The following is a 17,757-nucleotide window of genomic DNA, read 5'->3' as shown; positions in this document are numbered from 1 at the left end:
GCCCCATCATAGAAGGCCACCGAATTGGTCAGGCAGGATTTCTCCTTGGTGAAACCATGCTGGCTGTTCACCAGCCACCTTGTTGGTTTTCATGTGCCTTAGCATGCCTTCCAGGAGAATCTGATCCAAGATTTTGCCAGGCACAGAGGTGAGACTGACTGGTCTGTAATTCCCCGGGTCATCCATTTTCCCCTTCTCAAAAATGGGGGTTCTATTTCCCTTTTTCCAGTCATCGGGAACTTCACCTGACTGCCATGATTTTTCAAATATGATGGCCAGTGGCTTAGCAACTTCATTTGCCAGCTCCTTCAGGACCTGTGGATGGATTTCATCAGGACCCATGGACTTGTACACATTCAGGTTCTTAAGATGGTCTCGAACCAGTTCCTCTCCTACAGTGGGCCTGGCGTCTTCATTCTCACAGTCCCTGCATCTGCCTTCCAAGACTTGGGCGGTGCAGTCAGAGCCTTTGCCAGTGAAGACTGAGGCAAAGAAGTCATTCAGAACCTCAGCCTTCTCCAAATCCTGTGTAGCTAGTTCTCCTGATAGCTTCCTGAGCGGGCCTGCATTCTTCCTAGTCTGTTTTTTAATTGCTATGTACCTGTAGAATCCCGTCCTCTTATCTTTGACATCCCTAGCCAACTGGGCCTTAGCTTTCCTAACCTGGTCCATTGCTTCCCAGACAACATCCCTGTATTCTTCCCACACTGCCTGTCCTTGCTTCCATCTTTTATAAGCCTCTTTTCTCCCTGTAAGTTTCCTCAGCAGCTCCTTATCCATCCAAGGAGGTCTCCTGGCCCTCCTGCTGCACTTCCTTCTAGTTGGGATGCAACACTCCTGAGCTTGTAGCAGGTGGTCCCTGAATATCAACCAAGAGTCTTGGGCCCCACTGCCCTCTAGGGCTATATCCCATGGAGCCTTATCAAACAGGCTCCTGAAGAGGCCAAAGTCTGCTCTCTTGAAGTCCAGGGCAGTGAGCTTGGTACACGCTCTGTCCCACGTCATTTTACAGTGAAGAATGAGTTCATTCATCACTGAAAGCATCAAGAGTAACAAAAATCCAGCTGTCCTGAAAAACCATTATTTGTACTTAAACAAAAAAAAACCCCACCAATTAAAAAACAACAAAAACAAACAACAAAAAACACCCCCCCCAAAAAAACCAACAAAAAAAACCCAAAACAAAACAAAAAAAAAATCCACGTAAGGAAATAGAAAGCATTTTAGAATTCTTTTAAGTTGTTTTCTTGAAAGTAAAGTGACATACAGTTTAAGAAAACTCAATTACTTCATTATGAAAAGCACAAGATTAAAGATAATCCCTTCCCTAGAGCGGCATTATATCCAAGGTAGGCTCTGGGTAGAAGCCAACTATTCCAATTGACACAAAGGAATTGTAAGCAGAGAGGTAGGGTAGAGAAATAAAAAAGGGAAATCCCTATGATTTCATGTTTGTTACATGACCAGAGACATAGGTTTTAGAACACGCATTATGCAGGCATCTCAAGTAACTGAAAAGATATTTCTCAACTGTAAAACAGCAAAAACAAATATTTTGGAAAAAAAACCCCCTCCCCAACAAAACAAACAACAAACCATGACCAAACAACCCTCAAACAACAGAACACAATGGGTTTTAGCAAAGCATGTATTTTTACCTTGGTATATAGAATCAGCTACAGCAGACCTCGACGAACAAGACGGCATTTATATTCGATATCGTACCGATGGTAGCCTATTCAATCTAAGGCAACTGAAGGCCCACACTAAGACCCTAAACCATCTTGTCCGTGAACTGCTCTTTGCTGATGATGCCGCCCTTGTTGCCCACACAGAAGCAGCTCTGCAGCGTTTAACATCTTGCTTTGCGGAGGCGGCTGAGGTTTTTGGGCTGGAAGTCAGCTTGAATAAGACAGTAGTCCTCTACCAACCTGCACCCCAAGAAGATCATCACCATCCCCATATTACCATCGGCGAGTCAGACCTTAAGACAGTTCAGCAGTTCAGCTATCTGGGAAGCATCATTTCCTCGGATGCCACGATCGACAAAGAGATAGACAACAGAATAGCAAAGGCATATAGAGCCTTCGGAAAACTCCATAAAAGAGTCTGGTGTAATAAACACCTGAAGAAAAGTACAAAGGTCAGTGTCTACAGAGCCATTGTATTGTCTACTCTTTTATATGGGTCTGAATCATGGGTCATCTACCGTCATCACCTGCGACTCCTGGAACGCTTTCATCAGCGCTGCCTCCGTACAATTCTAAACATCCATTGGACTGACTATGTGTCTAATGTCACTGTCCTCGAACAGGCAGGGGTCACCAGCATCGAGGCCATATTGCTGAAATTGCAGCTGCGCTGGGCAGGGCACATCTCTAGGATGAAGGATCATCGCCTCCCCAAGATCGTGTTTTACGGTGAACTTGCCACCGGTAGCCGCAAGAGAGGTGCCCCAAAGAAGAGATACAAGGACTCCCTGAAACAATACCTTAGCCTTGGCCATACTGACTCCCATCAGTGGTCCACCTTGGCCTCCAATCGGGAGACTTGGAGGCACACCATACATAATGCCGCTGACTCCTTTGAGAGTTCACGAAGAACTAGTCTCGAGGAGAAAAGACAACACAGGAAGAATCGGGCCCCACCTGTTCCACCCAAGGAGACCTTCTGCTGTGCTTTTTGTAGCCGGATTTGCCTATCCCACATTGGCCTTCTTAGTCATCAGCGCGCTTGTAGTAAGCGTGGGTAAAAGCCCTTCCCAAATCTTCGTTCGCGAAGTCAAGCCATGATGATGATATAGAATCATAGAATCATAGAACAGTTAGGGTTGGAAAGGACCTTAAGATCATCAAGTTCCAACCCCCCTGCCATGGGCAGGGACACCTTGCTCTAAACCGTATCACCCAAGGCCTCGTCCAACCTGGCCTTGAACACTGCCAGGGTTGGAGCATTCACAACCTCCTTGGGGAACCTATTCCAGTGCCTCACCACCCTCAGAGGAAAGAATTTCCTCCTTATATCCAATCTAAACTTCCCCTGTTTAAGTTTTAACTCATTACCCCTTGTCCTGTCACTGCAGTCCCTAATGAAGAGTCCCTCCTCAACATCCCTATATGCCCACTTCAGATACTGGAAGGCTGATATGAGGTCTCCATGCAGCCTTCTCTTCTCCAGGCTGAACAGCCCCAACTTTCTCAGCCTGTCTTCATATGGGAGGCGTTCCAGTCCCCTGATCATTCTCTTGGCCCTCCTCTGGACGTGTTCCAACAGATACATGTCCTTTTTATGTTGAGGACACCAGAACTGCACACAGTACTCCAAGGGAGGTCTCACAAGAGCAGAATAAAGGGGCAGGATCACCTCCTTCAACCTGCTGGTCACACTCCTTTTGATGCAGCCCAGGATACGGTTGGCTTTCTGGGCTGCAAGCGCACACTGAAGCCGGCTCATGTTCATTTTCTCATCGACCAACACCCCCAAGTCCTTCTCTGCAGGGCTGCTCTGAATCTCTTCTCTGCCCAACCTGTAGCTGTGCCTGGGATTGCTCCCACCCAGGTGTAGGACCTTGCACTTGGCATGGTTAAACTTCATGAGGTTGGCATCAGCCCACCTCACAAGCGTGTCAAGGTCCCTCTGGATGGCATTCCTTCCCTCCAGCGTATCAACCGAACCACACAGCTTGGTGTCATCGGCAAACTTGCTGAGGGCGCACTCAATCCCACTGTCCATGTCAGCGATGAATATGTTGAACAAGACCAGTCCCAACACCGATCCCTGAGGGACACCACTCGTTACTGGTCTCCAGCTGGATAGTGAGCCATTGACCACAACTCTTTGTGTGCGGCCCTCCAGCCAGTTCTTTATCCACCGAGTGGTCCATTCATCAAATTGATGTCTCTCCAATTTAGAGACAGGATGTTGTGTGGGACAGTGTCGAACGCTTTACACAAATCCAGGTAGATAACATCAACTGCTTTACCGCTGTCCATCAGTTCTGTAGCCCCATCATAAAAGGCCACCAAATAATTGCATCCCTCTCAGTATGATTCTCTCTCTGACTCATTAGTAGATAACTGCCTTCAAGGAGTTCCTATGCTACACAAGCTGCTTGTATGTCCCATCTAATTTCACAGAAAGCAGAAAAGAGAAATCTTTCGATAAAAAGAATCAATGCTACTTTAAAAGTGAACTTATACCTTGCATTCTTTAAATCTGAAAACTCCTGCTTATCATAAATAAGCCATGTGCACTTGTAATGATGTTACAAATGTTACTATTTTTGTCCACTGAGGTAACTGCTCTCTTAAGTGGCATCCGTAAGTCTTTTATGAAAGAAAATTCACCTGTTAAATGCTGCCTGGGTACTCCTGGATTAAACAAAGAATTATGGGTCTCCTTCCAAAAAGGTGGGACTGTTACACAGTTACAAGCATTTTTTCTTTATATATTTGCAGCTACAGACTGAAATTATTTTCACTATTCTTTCTTTCTGCAAGAATAAAGTTAGTCATAATATCATATTCAACATTTACTTGATGAAAACTTCAATCCTAATCATGCACTATTTCATGCTGTGCCTCAAGGATGAGCTCTGCAGGAGACTACATCTACATAGGCCTGTCACTACAAGTTAGCTTGACAATTTGCTTGGTAAAAAATGGAATAATCAAAAATCATCATTTGTATACAGACTGTCCTTGGGCATTTCAAGCCATAGATTGGATTATGGTATACACTGCTAATTCACATGAGTCATATCTTATTATTCAAGAGTCATATGTTAGCTTCACATCATTAGTACTATACTGTGTAAACAGTGCAAAAATTCTCAGTGACATGATTCCCACAAACTTTTCTAAAAGCAATTTCGTTTAGAATATATATGCAAAGAAATGGAACATAAACAATTACACTGAACAGTTTGATTGAATTTGCCCAGCATACTCTTGAAAATATTTCCTCTGTAAACATTTACTTTTACAAGAATAAGGTCAACTGAAAGTAGGTAAATGGTTGAGGTGGGACTTGAGAGTAACTAAAGCCCTTCAAGGAGTGAAGGGAACTTCAGTGTAGAAAGTTGTTTCTGAAAGTGGAGAATGCTGACAACGAACTTTGCAAACTGGATAGGGCCTTTGTAAGTTAGAACCGCAGGTTCCTATTTACTTTCATGACCACAGAAATAGAGTCTCTGAAGCCAAAACAAATTCTTCTTGCGTGGGCTTAAAAAATAATTCTCAGATTGGAAGACAAATCAGCAAGCTGGTGAGCTTCTATTAATGATAGTGACTGCACATTTATGCTTCAATTCTGGTGATACCAAATAAAATGCTAAGACAGAGGTAGTCCACAGAGTTAATCAGATCAGCACCACCCTAAGTGTCCTCTTTGCCTTAACTAAAGTGACTGCAGCAGCACTGCAAATCCCTGCCACGGCTGTGTTCTCACTTGCTTAATTACTCAGGATGTCCAAATGTTACTCTTATTCTCTCCCAGTGAACTTCAAGATAACCAGCCTGACCTTTGGCCACATGAAGGATGGGAAAGGGTAACTATGAGAGTGCACTGGCAGACTACTAGTACTTAATTTTAAAACAACAAAAAAAGGTTCTTAGCCTGAAAGACAAAAGAACATCGGCTGTACCAAGTAACCCTGACTAGTCTGCACTTGGGATGCCACATGTGTGAGGGAAAAGAGGAGTTGTGAGCACCCAAGTGATAATTTAAGGAATCTGCATCAAGAGACAAACACATAGACAAGTCTATAGTGAATATGGCAGCATGCAGGTGCCAGGTGAGTCTGCACTCTTCCCTTCAGGAGGACACACGATTTGTAATACACACGTTTATGCAAATAAGAAATGAAGAATAAATGTTTAGTAATTTGCACCAGCGGAACACCACATCCCAGGATTTCTGCTTGGAGAAAAACTAATCGGACATCTGGGTTTCAAGGTGTACAAAATCAAGCAATTTACACTATTCCTTGAAAGCATGTAAGCAACAGTCCATCACCTTAGAGTGCTTTTTCTCAAAGCTGCCACTCAGCTTTCTTTATTAATAAGCTAACTCATTTTGATGGACATGAACTTCACTTTGCCTGCCATGTTGCCTGTCAAGGAAATTCAGTTGTTACTTTCACTTTTTCTTGGGTATTGTTTTGACCTTCTAAGTAAGTGCTAACCCGTCACATACTGTAAACACCTTTCTCAGCCTGAAGCATTAAAGTTCCAAGTGAGTTAATGTTGGTGAATTCATTCAGTTGTCTATTCTACTTACACTTGAAAGCAAGAGCCAGCTTTCCATGGCTTCTACAACAGTCAAAGAAAAGCCTGTGTACACCATTTCATGAAAGTATAACAGGCCTTCAATCCTGGGAGACATAAACCTTCAACACAGGCTTTTAGTAACAAGCCAGAATGCTATTACATCATCTCTGCCAAGTTGATCAGACAAATTCCTATGTCAAAAAGCCTATACAGGGAAGAAGAAAACACCAATAGTTTCAAAAAAAGGAAACTATTTCTTGAAAGGGCACTGGAAAACTTGAGAAATAAAAAAAAGGGGAAAAAAAAAAAAAACAAACAAAAAACAACCAAACAAGCTGTTTGTAGTCTCCAGAAGACATCAGCCACTGACACAAAGCATTTTAAAAATGACCATACTTCCATATTCAGGGAAAGAATTCGATCAACCCACACACACATTCCATTGTTTTTAATTAGACAACCTTTCTGCTTTTGTGAGCTTTGTGCTTGTGAGAAACCTATAATTAGAAGGCACAGAAAACAAACAATTAAAAAGCAATACAAAGGATGCTTCATCTTTTTACCTTTTTAACCACACCCCCCTGCCCAAAGTCCCTGCTGGGATAATTTGGATTTATTACAAGCCGTGGGTAAAGCTTGTCATTGACAACTGACCTGATACAACTAGCATTAAGGCAGTTGCCAATGAAGTTTTTCTGAGTACAATCTTGATGAATTATTTGCAAACACACTAAAAAGCTAATACATTGTGCAGACATCAATACCTTCCTGTACATAGTAATAACAAACAGAAAACACAGCTTCTATTTCAGTACAGCTATAGTTGTCTTCTCCAGGAGGATAACAAGGTCTGTCAGACTATACCTGCTACTTATTTTTGCTTTATTTTCAAAGATCCTCTTCAACAGACTGAATATTTTCACATTAACTCTCTCTTACCTCCAACTCAGAACCTACTGTTGCCTAACTGTGCCAAATAGGGATGCCAGTCAGGCTCTTCACAGTAGTATGTTGCAGGACAGCAAGACACAGCAGCTCAAACTGACATGAGAGGCCGAGGCCAAAGAGAAGCCTCTGCCCCACAAAGACAGGCCAGCCGTGGAGGCAGAGCCCAGGCCAGGGAAGGCTTTTCAGAGCTTGGCAAGGAGGGGTCAAGTTCTGAGCAGACCCCATGGCTGAGCCCCTAGTGGTCCCTACCAGCATGAATTATCCTGTCATTGTCTGAAACACAGTAGAATGGGTTCCACTAACAAAATGTAAACCTAAGTGTTTTACTGTCTCCTCCCTCCAAATGGTCAAACTTCCTTTGGGCTTTTTCACATCAATTAATTTTACCAACATGTAAACAAGTCTTGGTAAATTTTCTGGTTCAGACTGTGTAACATGTTAAGTTTAAGTAGCTTTATTTAAACTTACAGTTTCTAACTTGATCTACATTCTAACTAATGCTTTTATTATGTTTAATAGAAAACTGTTCCTTTTTGAATCAGGGGTGTTTATTTTCTTATTACTTCCTCCCACCAGAGTAGCTCTGTTGTATTTATCTCTGAAAAGTCAAGCAAGCAATGTTTTATGTATAAGGTCTAAGTTCTGCTTTTGCAGAAGGAAATGCAAATAGCTTGGTTCTGAAGACATAGCTATCTAATCATGTATTTAAGGTAGGAACATGCTCATCTGCTCACCAATTTCACTTTAAAGATGACAAGCATTGAGCTCTTATACAAAGTTAATCACAGAAGCACTTCATTTTGTTTCACTGTCAGGACAATCTTTTTTATACTAATCATGCACCAGCAGTAAGCAGTAACATCTTTATTGTGATGGCTTTTGACATGGGTGCAGCACTCACCCCTCCTGCCTTTAGCAGCTTTCTTCTGAATTCCTCTGTCGGGTTGTTGAATGTGAGCTTTTCACAGCGGAGGTGATTTACAGGTGGATGGCCTTCAAGGTGCAGGAATAAGTCATAGTCAAATCGAACTTTCTTAGGTTCTTCCTGAGGGTTGAAAATAACCAGATAGAAACATCTAGCACCAAACCTAAGTTGCAAACAAAAGCTATGTAAAGACTGTCAATTAAAATGAAAATTATGTCATTTTTAACCATTCTCTGTGTTCTCAGGTACATGACGGAATTTACCAAGTGTCAGCTGAGCTACAGTAATTCAGAGAAACTCGTATCAGCCCATGGTAACATACAGTAAAACGCATGAACTTCAGTGAACTTCAAGTTGTCCTGACAAGGCTTAATTTAAAGCGTTATGTCATGTCTGGCTCAGGCTACAGACATACACATAGGCAGGTATCATGATTCAGCTGACACAAGGTAACTGTCACCAACACAATCACATTTCTGATCCCTAGATAGTACTGAAGACACTGTAGTAGGGTTTGCAAATTCGTCCGTCAAAGCCAAACACTATTGTTTTCTTCACGAGCTGTAGGAAAGAAGAATGTAACTGTTGCTGCACTATATTAGATCTCCTACAAGGGGGCTCATTAAATAATTAAACATCATTGCCTTGAATGAGTGTGGCCAGCTGGATTTCAAGTGTTCCACTATAGCTTCCAAGTGATTAAAATTCTCTGCCACTGCTGTGAAAAAAAATGAATGTTCCCTGTACCAATATGGAGAGAGAAAGAACAGGAAAGGCAAATTTATCTTGGAAAACATCATTAATGCTCTACTGCCCTGAGAATGCCTTAGCTGAAAAAGGCCATTAGTGGTATTGAACAGACTTCAGTTTATAATACCAGAGAAAAAGATATTAAGTACATTTCATGTTACACATTTACACAGTTCCTTCTAGAAGCTGAATACAAATTAAGAGTTCTTTTAAGACAATATTAAGTAGCCCTTTCTCCTGTGCAGCAGGAGCCACTAAACCAATGTTGGTCTTACGGCAGAACATAGTAAAAGGTCAAATTTAGAAAAAGCTTTAGTAAAGAGGGAACTATAAGGGAAGAGGAGGAAAAGATACGGCAAAATTTTAACACAAACACTGCATGTAATCAAAATGTGTGCTCTGTTCAGTGACAGATGTTTTAAAAATTCACATTAAAAAATGTTTAGCTTCGATTCAGGATTCCAAGGATGTGAAGAACCAAACGTGTAGAAATCGTGGTTATTCTAAAAGTAAAATCAGAGGTTTCAAACACAGCCAAGGGACATCCGTCTCATCCCATCTCTAGACTCAGAGCAGAGACAACAGAAGAGGACCCAAAATAAAAAGCCTGCAGTATTCTTCTGTTCCTGAAGACAGAAGAGAGTAGTTCGCTTAGATGAATATTTTTCCTGAAGGACCATTTTCAAAAGCAACCATGGATGAAGATATTTCTTACTGTTAGAAAGATTAACACAGGATTTCTTGCAGAAAAAATACAGAAGATTTATACCCCAGTGTGCTTAGAAAAAGTGTGATGTTGCTACAGGCAAAGGGTTGGTACCAGCAGCTTTGCCATAAAAGCAAAGTTGTAAGAGTTTACGAAAGTGAGTCTTCAAAGAATTCTGTGGAAAATGATTTCAAAGAAGACTTTCACTACACAAACAACTCCCAGTACCACTACCATTATTTCAAAATGTTGTGACAGTGAAGGCAGAATATACTACAGTTTATGAGCCTTACCCTAAATGGACTACATTTTCCAGAGTAGTAGCCTTTTGACTAAAAGCATTTTTCAAGGACTTTGTCTCAATGCCTAACAACTACAGTCTGTTGATGATGAATTTGGGAGGATGTATGTGTGTGTTTATAATTTCTCTTATTCTTTAAAGCTTGGATATTTTCTGTCAGGATGAAATGCCAATCAGATTTTCTACCAGTTTCTGCCTAGTCCTAGGAATAGCCACCCTGTAATTCTCCACGGTCCAGGTAGCTTCCTGTACCCTTGCTTCTCTATTCACTAGGGTACTTTCTGAATCAGAAATTGAAAAGTTGTCTACCTTGAGTAAGTGATGATGGTCTGTCTCCTCTTCCTCCTTCTGTCTATCTCCTCTGTACTGGAAAACCTGTGAAGTGGCTTAGGGGAGGAAGAGTAGCTGAGCCAGGAGAAAGCAGCAGTTTGCCTCAGGAATGCCAGCTCAGTTTTTGTGCCACTTTTCCTTTGTATTGTACCGACCCCAGTGAAGTGCATGCTGCTGCAGCTGTGTGAAGAGCTAGCTGACTCACAGTCCAACTGCTGCTTGTCGTATTCCATGACACCAAAATAGGGGTGAGGGATGTTTGCAAACTTTCTAATTCCACATGCTGCTTGAGGGTGAGGTGAGTTGTAATCACTGCTGCCCTCTTGATCTCAGTCTAAGCCACAACTCCTGCTGGTCGCCACAAGTCTGAGTGAAAAACAAAAGAAGAAATATCGGGCAGGAAGCCTTCTCTAGAGATGCTTCAGCGACTGACTCACTATCTTCTGACTTTGTCTGCCGAGTTCTGGGATGAACTCTTAACAGAGGACTTAAAAGAGAATGGGCTGCTTTTCATTAGATTTCCTGAATGAAGCAAAACTGCTTCCCTAATGGAGACAGACCTAAAAAGCACACCAAAAAAGCCAGTCAACTCACTGAAGCAGTTATGTTTTTCTTTTCCAACTGCAAACAGGGTAGACTAAGCCCTGCTCTTCACAGATTGATACAGGGAACATTTCAGGATTACCTGTCTGAAACCTACAACTCAGAAAGTGCCTGAGCAGAATTATTCACACCGTGCATGCACCTTGACAGAGTTTTCTGTGAAAGACAAAGAAGACTGGAGTATCTACTTGAAGGTACACACAGCTAACAGTTGTACTCCAATATGAATTTTAACTGATCACGGTCCCAGCAAACGTGTATTTCTATTTTACTTCAGTTTTAGTTTTTCACCAAGCATTCAACACATTAAAGATGCAACAATGACGATTAAAATAATTGGATTAAACTACATCTTGGCAATATAAAACAAACACACAGGTTCTCTTAGAAGCACATGTGAAGTTTAACAGCAGCTCCACCAAGGCACATGACAAACCTAAAAATACTGCAGTTAACATACTGTACCTTAAACCTTGCAAGCTTTCTGCTATTTAATTCCACCCAAATTAGAATCTTTTCATCTGAACAAGTTAATAGTAATACAGACCCTGTTATGTGCATTAAAGGCAATCTCTGTATTTGCTCTCAAAGAGACCCATAGTAAGTGCAGCATTTATTTAAGACTGACTCAATTTGAGATACGACAATAACGTAAGCTTTGTAGAATGACACTGTGGTTTTTTTTAACTGTGCCCCTGGTAATGTTGAGTAGAGTCAATATTCCCATGAAGTCTAAAATAATGGATTTTCAGACTGAAGACACAGGACTAAAAAAAAAAAAACAAACAACAAAACCAAAACTGTTTTGAAAGATAAAATCCTGAACAAACTAAAAAGACCAGCAATACTAAAATAGAACACTGAGTTCACTATGAAACTGACATAATCAAGACCAGTATCCTTTCTTAAGAGTTTAAGTGGTTCATGAACTTCCTTAAAGAAGGACTTCCTTAAGGAATTATTTAAAGTCTGTCCACTTCTGAGGTGGGCTACTAGTTCTGAATAATTACATTCAACATGTTTATTTTATCAGGTAATCCTAATTTCATAGTTACCCGCTAAATACAGTTACACATTTCTAGAAGTTACAGTGACTCTGAATTGAGGAACAGCACTGATGAAGATAACTAAACCTAATTTTTAACTGAGTTTATGAATTAAACTGTAAATCTTTAAAAAAAACCCTAACTTTGACATAATTTTTCTTTCAAATGCAAAGTATATGATTCTATACCTTGTTTTTGAAGTAAACCTCAATTGGCAAAATGAAACCAGCATACCCAGATTCTTCAACTTTGTAGGGTGGATCTTTGCACACTGAAACAGAGAGAAAAAACTGTATTTAACACACACACACAAAAATGTTTTAAATGCACAAACAAAACATATGAGTAAATAATCCGCAACAATAGTTCAGCACCATTACAAAACTGCACACACACACAGAGTAGGACATATGTGTGCACAACACAACATGAATTTTACAAGCAAACTGTTCCTGCCTACATACAACCTATAGTTTACTCATAGCAATTTCCCCCACCACTCCTTATTTTCCTAATCCTTTTAGACTGCTAAAGCAGAACCCCAGGGACTTCAACACCAGGTGGACCCACTCAGTACCCACAACAGCTACATACACACTGCAGCCAAGGCTTGTTTTAGGAATGGAAAGTACATAGGATTCCATCCTGTGAAAGCTGAACACGTGGAGGGCAGAATTGCCATTCATGTATTCATGACATAATACTAATATGACCCTTATTCTATGTAATGTAATTTTTAATAAATTAATTGAATTAGAACTAATGCAAATAAAACTGAAATCTCTACTACTAAGGGAAGGCTGATGATACAACATAACACTCCAGTATATAGCGCAGAACCTCAGGAAGATTATGTACTGTACGATGTTAAAACAGTAACCAAGTTTACTCTATAGGATTCAGCCTTCTTTAACACTACAGTAAGCATTACTGGCTGCAATATACAATCTTTTCCTTGAAGTTTTCAGTTTAATGCAAGGGCTTCTACTTAAATGAAATCCCTATAGTGCTGAACATAAGCTCTGTGAATGAAGTGGCATGAGCCCATCAACTTCAGCCAGTGACAAAAAGCAGGTTGTTATAGAAATTAGAACAGAAGCCACCCTTCCCTTCTCCCATTTGGCTGCATGACAACCTCATTACAGAATTCATGCCCATGTAACACATAAGCACAAAGGTAGCCTGAGCTTGAGAAAACATCCTTCCAATTGCTGCATTGATATGTGTGACAATTCATGTCATTTGGACTACCATCTCAATATCATACTAACAGGTTCTCTGTTGTAGACTGGTAAAATGATGCAATTTGTACATAAAGGCTTGACTTCTTCAGAAAATTCTGCTACAGCTACCTCAATTTTTGATGAATAAAAAAAACATTTCAGACTCACAGATGGATCATAATTTCTTAAGATACACACTCTATTTAGAATTGCCTGGTAGCTGCACTACATTGGGTGCAACTGAAACTATACTTTAGAAAAAGCATGTTTTGCAACCAGCTGTGCAAGGGTCTGAATACCAAACTTTTGCTTTTGTGCCAAACAGGCACTTACCACCCTCTATCATCCCAAAAACATCACAAGGCCCATCAGACACATCCAGGAATACAACTGCTGCCACATTCTTAATTGTATGATCAATACGATAAATGACTTGGGACCAGGTTAGGAAAGCTAAGGCGCAGTTAGAATTAAACTTGGCTAGGGATGTCAAAGATGACAGGAAGGGATTCTACAGGTACACTGCGAATAAAAGACAGACTAGGGACAGCATAGGCCACCTCCAGAGGCTACCAGGACAACTAGCTACACAGGATTTGGAGAAGGCTGAGGTTCTGAATGACTTCTTTGCCTCAGTCTACACTGGCAAAGGCTCTGACCGCACCACCCAAGTATTGGAAGGCAGACGCAGGGACTGTGAGAATGAAGACCCCAGGCCTACTGTAGGAAGGGAACTGGTTTGAGACCGTCTTAAGAACCTGAATGTGTACAAATCCATGGGTCCTGATGAAATCCATCCGCGGGCCCTGAAGGAGCTGGCAAATGAAGTTGCTAAGCCACTGGCCATCATATTTGAAAAATCATGGCAGTCAGGTGAAGTTCCCGATGACTGGGAAAAGGGAATTATAACCCCCATTTTCAAGAAAGGGAAAACGGATGACCCGGGGAACTACCGACCAGCCAGTCTCACCTCTGTGCCTGGCAAAATCTTCGATCAGATTCTCCTGGAAGGCATGCAAAGGCACATGAAAAACAACAAGGTGCTTGGAGACAGCCAGCATGGCTTCACTAGGGGGAAACCCTGCCTGACCTATTTATTGGCCCTCTATGATGGGGCTACGGAACCGATGGACAGGGGTAGAGCAGCTGCCATCATCAACCTGGACTTGTGCAAAGTGTTCGACACTGTCCCACACAACGTACTTTGGAGAGACACCAATTTGATAGGTGGACCACTCGGCGGATAAAGAACTGGCTGGATGGCCACACACAAAGAGTTGTGGTCAGTGGCTCAATGTCCAGCTGGAGACCAGTAATGAGTGGTGTCCCTCAGGGATTGGTGTTGGGATCGGTCTTGTTCAACATCTTCCTCACTGACATGGACAGTGGGATTGAGTGTGCCCTCAGCAAGCTTGCCGATGACACCAAGCTGTGTGGTTCGGTTGATACGCTGGAGGGAAGGAATGCCATCCAGAGGGACCTTGACACACTTGTGAGGTGGGCTGATGCCAACCTCATGAAGTTTAACCATGCCAAGTGCAAGGTCCTACACCTGGGTCGGAGCAATCCCAGGCACAGCTACAGGCTGGGCAGAGAAGAGATTCAGAGCAGCCCTGCAGAGAAGGACTTGGGGGTGTTGGTCGATGAGAAAATGAACATGAGCCGGCTTCAGTGTGCACTCGCAGCCCAGAAAGCCAACCGTATCCTGGGCTGCATCAAAAGGAGTGTGACCAGCAGGTTGAAGGAGGTGATCCTGCCCCTCTACTCTGCTCTTGTGAGACCTCACCTGGAGTATTGCGTGCAGTTCTGGTGTCCTCAACATAAGAAAGACATGGAACTGTTGGAACAAGTCCAGAGGAGGGCCACAAGGATGATCAGGGGACTGGAGCACCTCCTGTATAGGTTGAGAAGATAGGCTGAGAAAGTTGGGGCTCTTCAGCCTGGAGAAGGCTGCATGGAATCCTCATAAGCAACCCTCCAGTATCTGAAGGGGGCCTACAAAGATGCTGGGGAGCGACTCTTCATTAGGTACTGCAGTGACAGGACAAGGGGTAATGGGTTAAAACTTAACAGGGGAAGTTTAGATTGAATATAAGGAAGAATTTCTTTACTGTAAGGGTGGTGAGGCACTGGAATAGGTTGCCCATGGAAGTTGTGAATGCTCCATCTCTGGCGGTGTTCAAGGCCAGGTTGGACAGAACCTTGGGTGACATGATTTAGTGTGAAGTATCTGGCAGGGGAGTTGGAACTAGGTAATCTTAAGGTCCCTTCCAACCCCAACTGTTCTGTGATCCTATAACAGTAGAGGTGGTTTAAGACATACAAAACTTTGAACTTGAACAGTGACCATTTTGTGTTAAGCCTCCCAGAAGTAATGTTTCACTTTATCCTGACACATCTTCCCTTAATAGGGGACTCATCAGCTCTCTGAGAACATACAAACCTGGTTAATCCCCAAGTAAATGCACAGAGCAGAATTTCCTCCTGCTACCTTGCCATTCTCCTCCTCTGTTAGCACCAAATCCACACAGTGACTTCAAGAAGCATGGCAAGTCCTTGGTCACCTATTGCAGTTGAGTATTACTACACAGTTCACTTTATGCAATCAACAGAAAAGAATGACAAAGTGGAAAAAAGAATAATCACTTTTCCAAACTCTTCTGCAATGCCATCCTCTTACAGCTATAGAATTTAGTTTGGTTTTCTTGACAAGAAAAATGAGAGCATTTACAGTTTATAAAGTGGAATTTGAAAGATTCTGAAGAAAAACTTTATCATGATTGGTCAAATCTGAGAGGTGGTTTCAGACATAGAAAGCTCTGACCTTGGACAGTGACCATTCTGTGTTAAACCTCCCTGAAGTAGTATTTCACCTTATTCTGACTTGCCTTCCCTTAATAGGGCACTTGAACTTTAAGTATTATAGTTCTAGTAAGCACATAATACATACTGACAACTTTTTCAAAGACGGAGAAGCCCTCCTGCTCCTCCTCTGCCTCAGAAGAAAACCTGAGAAGACAGCCTTCCCAGTATTAATTGAATGGCCATGCAGGGCTCAGAAGACTGAAATCCACTTATATAAAACCAGGGAATGATTATATAGCAAGTATTTATCCATATGGAAACACTGAAATTTTAGAAACTGTAATAATACATTAACTGTTACAGAGATTTCAGGCTCCATTACTTGACAAATCACAAATCACTTTTTTCCTTTTTTCTTTTTTCTTTTTAATAAATATCAGGTCAACTTCTTCCTGAGCACTTAATTGGTGCAGAAAACATTGTCAGCATAAATATTTTTTGTTCTCCCCCTCAAACACCCCTTCTTTAAGATTTACACAGCTGTTAGCCGTACTGAATAGTACCTTGTCAAAGTTTCTCATTACAGTTCTGAAAACAAAGTCTTTTATACTTGCAGACTCTGTTGAAACTTGAGTGATGGGATACAGAACACTTAATCACAACAAAACTACTTTGGGTACCTTCCCAAGCTGAAAGATGGCTTTTACTAGAAGAAAAAGACTACAATCTTGTGAATGAAACTGTGTCCTGAAGTGACTCAGGCAAGCTCCCTGCTCTTGCATACTTGTAGACTGCAACAAAAGTGAAAGCCTCACCTTTCTGATGGAATCCTCTACTATACATACTGGCAGAAACATCACCTCTGTGCACTCTTAACCAACATTCACTAGCATAAGCTCTTTGTTCTGTTAACTGTCACAAGCAGTAACCAGAGCTGCAATGACATGTGTGGTTTAGCCAAGCCAACAGGCAATCATCCTAGCAAGGTTTGTCAACTGGAGAAGTTGCAAGAGTCAAGTAAACCACAGAACAGGTAGGAAGAAAAAAATAGATGCAGTAGGAAAAGGAAAGACAGACAAAAGCAAATTGCAAACACAAATCAACAGATCAAAACCAGCAACAGAAACCCAAAGCAGTAACAGCAACGTTCACACCGAAGTACAATGAAACACTGCTTTCTGTTGGACACTGACCGTTTCGTGTTAAACCTCCCAGAAGTAGTATTTCACCTTATTCTGACACGTCTTCCCTTAATAGGGCACTTGGAAACTTTAAGTATAATAATTCTAGTAAGCACAAAATAAATACTGACAACTTTTTCAAATACAGAAAAGCCTTCCTGCTCCTCCTGAGCCTTCTTGCCCTAGCTTCTACACCTTCCCTTCTTTCCTCCATCATTTGACAGTTTGTGTAGTCTTTTAGTTTCTTATTATTTCAAGCTTCTATTCAGTATTGAACACCTCTGCCACAGAAGCAAAGTTTGATCTGACAGAACTCAACAGCAAAGGTGTAGAAGCTAGGGCAAGGCGGCTCAGGCTCTAGCATAAGAAGTAGTTCTCGTGAGTGGAATACCATTTTTCTATAATGCTGGAGTAGCATATACACACAAATACTGACTTCCAGTACTGTGCACATTCTCAGGTACTCAACCACAATATATTGCCCTTGACAGAGGACTATTTAGGCACTCAGCTGCAACCCTTGCTGAGTGAATAGTTAGAAGCACATTGGCTATGCTGATACAATCATTTTGACCAGCCATCCCATACATGAAAGCACAGTAATTCACAGCTAATTATTTAAATGTGCCTTCAAAGAGGCACAAATTTAAATGTGCCTTCTCAAACAAAA

At 41.7% G+C, this 17,757-nt stretch overlaps 2 protein-coding genes across 4 annotated transcripts in view; both read right to left on the bottom strand.

Annotated features, from left to right (window-relative positions):
- HACD4 (3-hydroxyacyl-CoA dehydratase 4) overlaps positions 1–17,757 on the bottom strand; it is a 251,036-nt gene that overhangs the window by 27,751 nt on the left and 205,528 nt on the right. The gene's annotated exons all lie outside the window — the stretch shown is intronic.
- The window catches only part of MLLT3 (MLLT3 super elongation complex subunit), a 131,789-nt gene that overhangs the window by 51,403 nt on the left and 62,629 nt on the right, over positions 1–17,757 (bottom strand). For 2 of the 3 annotated variants that reach the window (XM_061357749.1, XM_061357751.1), the window contains 2 exons: positions 12,067–12,149; positions 8,119–8,262 (listed from right to left, as the gene is read on the bottom strand). In XM_061357749.1, the coding sequence (XP_061213733.1) occupies positions 8,119–8,262; positions 12,067–12,149 (227 nt within the window). Of the gene's footprint in view, positions 1–8,118; positions 8,263–12,066; positions 12,150–13,149; positions 13,208–17,757 lie in introns of those variants that run through there. The other variant, XM_061357750.1, reaches the window with a different exon arrangement.

The sequence above is a fragment of the Neopsephotus bourkii genome, unplaced genomic scaffold (genome assembly GCF_033783945.1).
Source record: "Neopsephotus bourkii isolate Nb327-2 ecotype Australia unplaced genomic scaffold, CSIRO-AGI_Nbou_v1 NB_920, whole genome shotgun sequence".
NCBI lineage: Eukaryota > Metazoa > Chordata > Aves > Psittaciformes > Psittacidae > Neopsephotus > Neopsephotus bourkii.
Note: the sequence above shows the minus strand (reverse complement) of the source record. Positions and strands in the feature narration are given on the sequence as shown.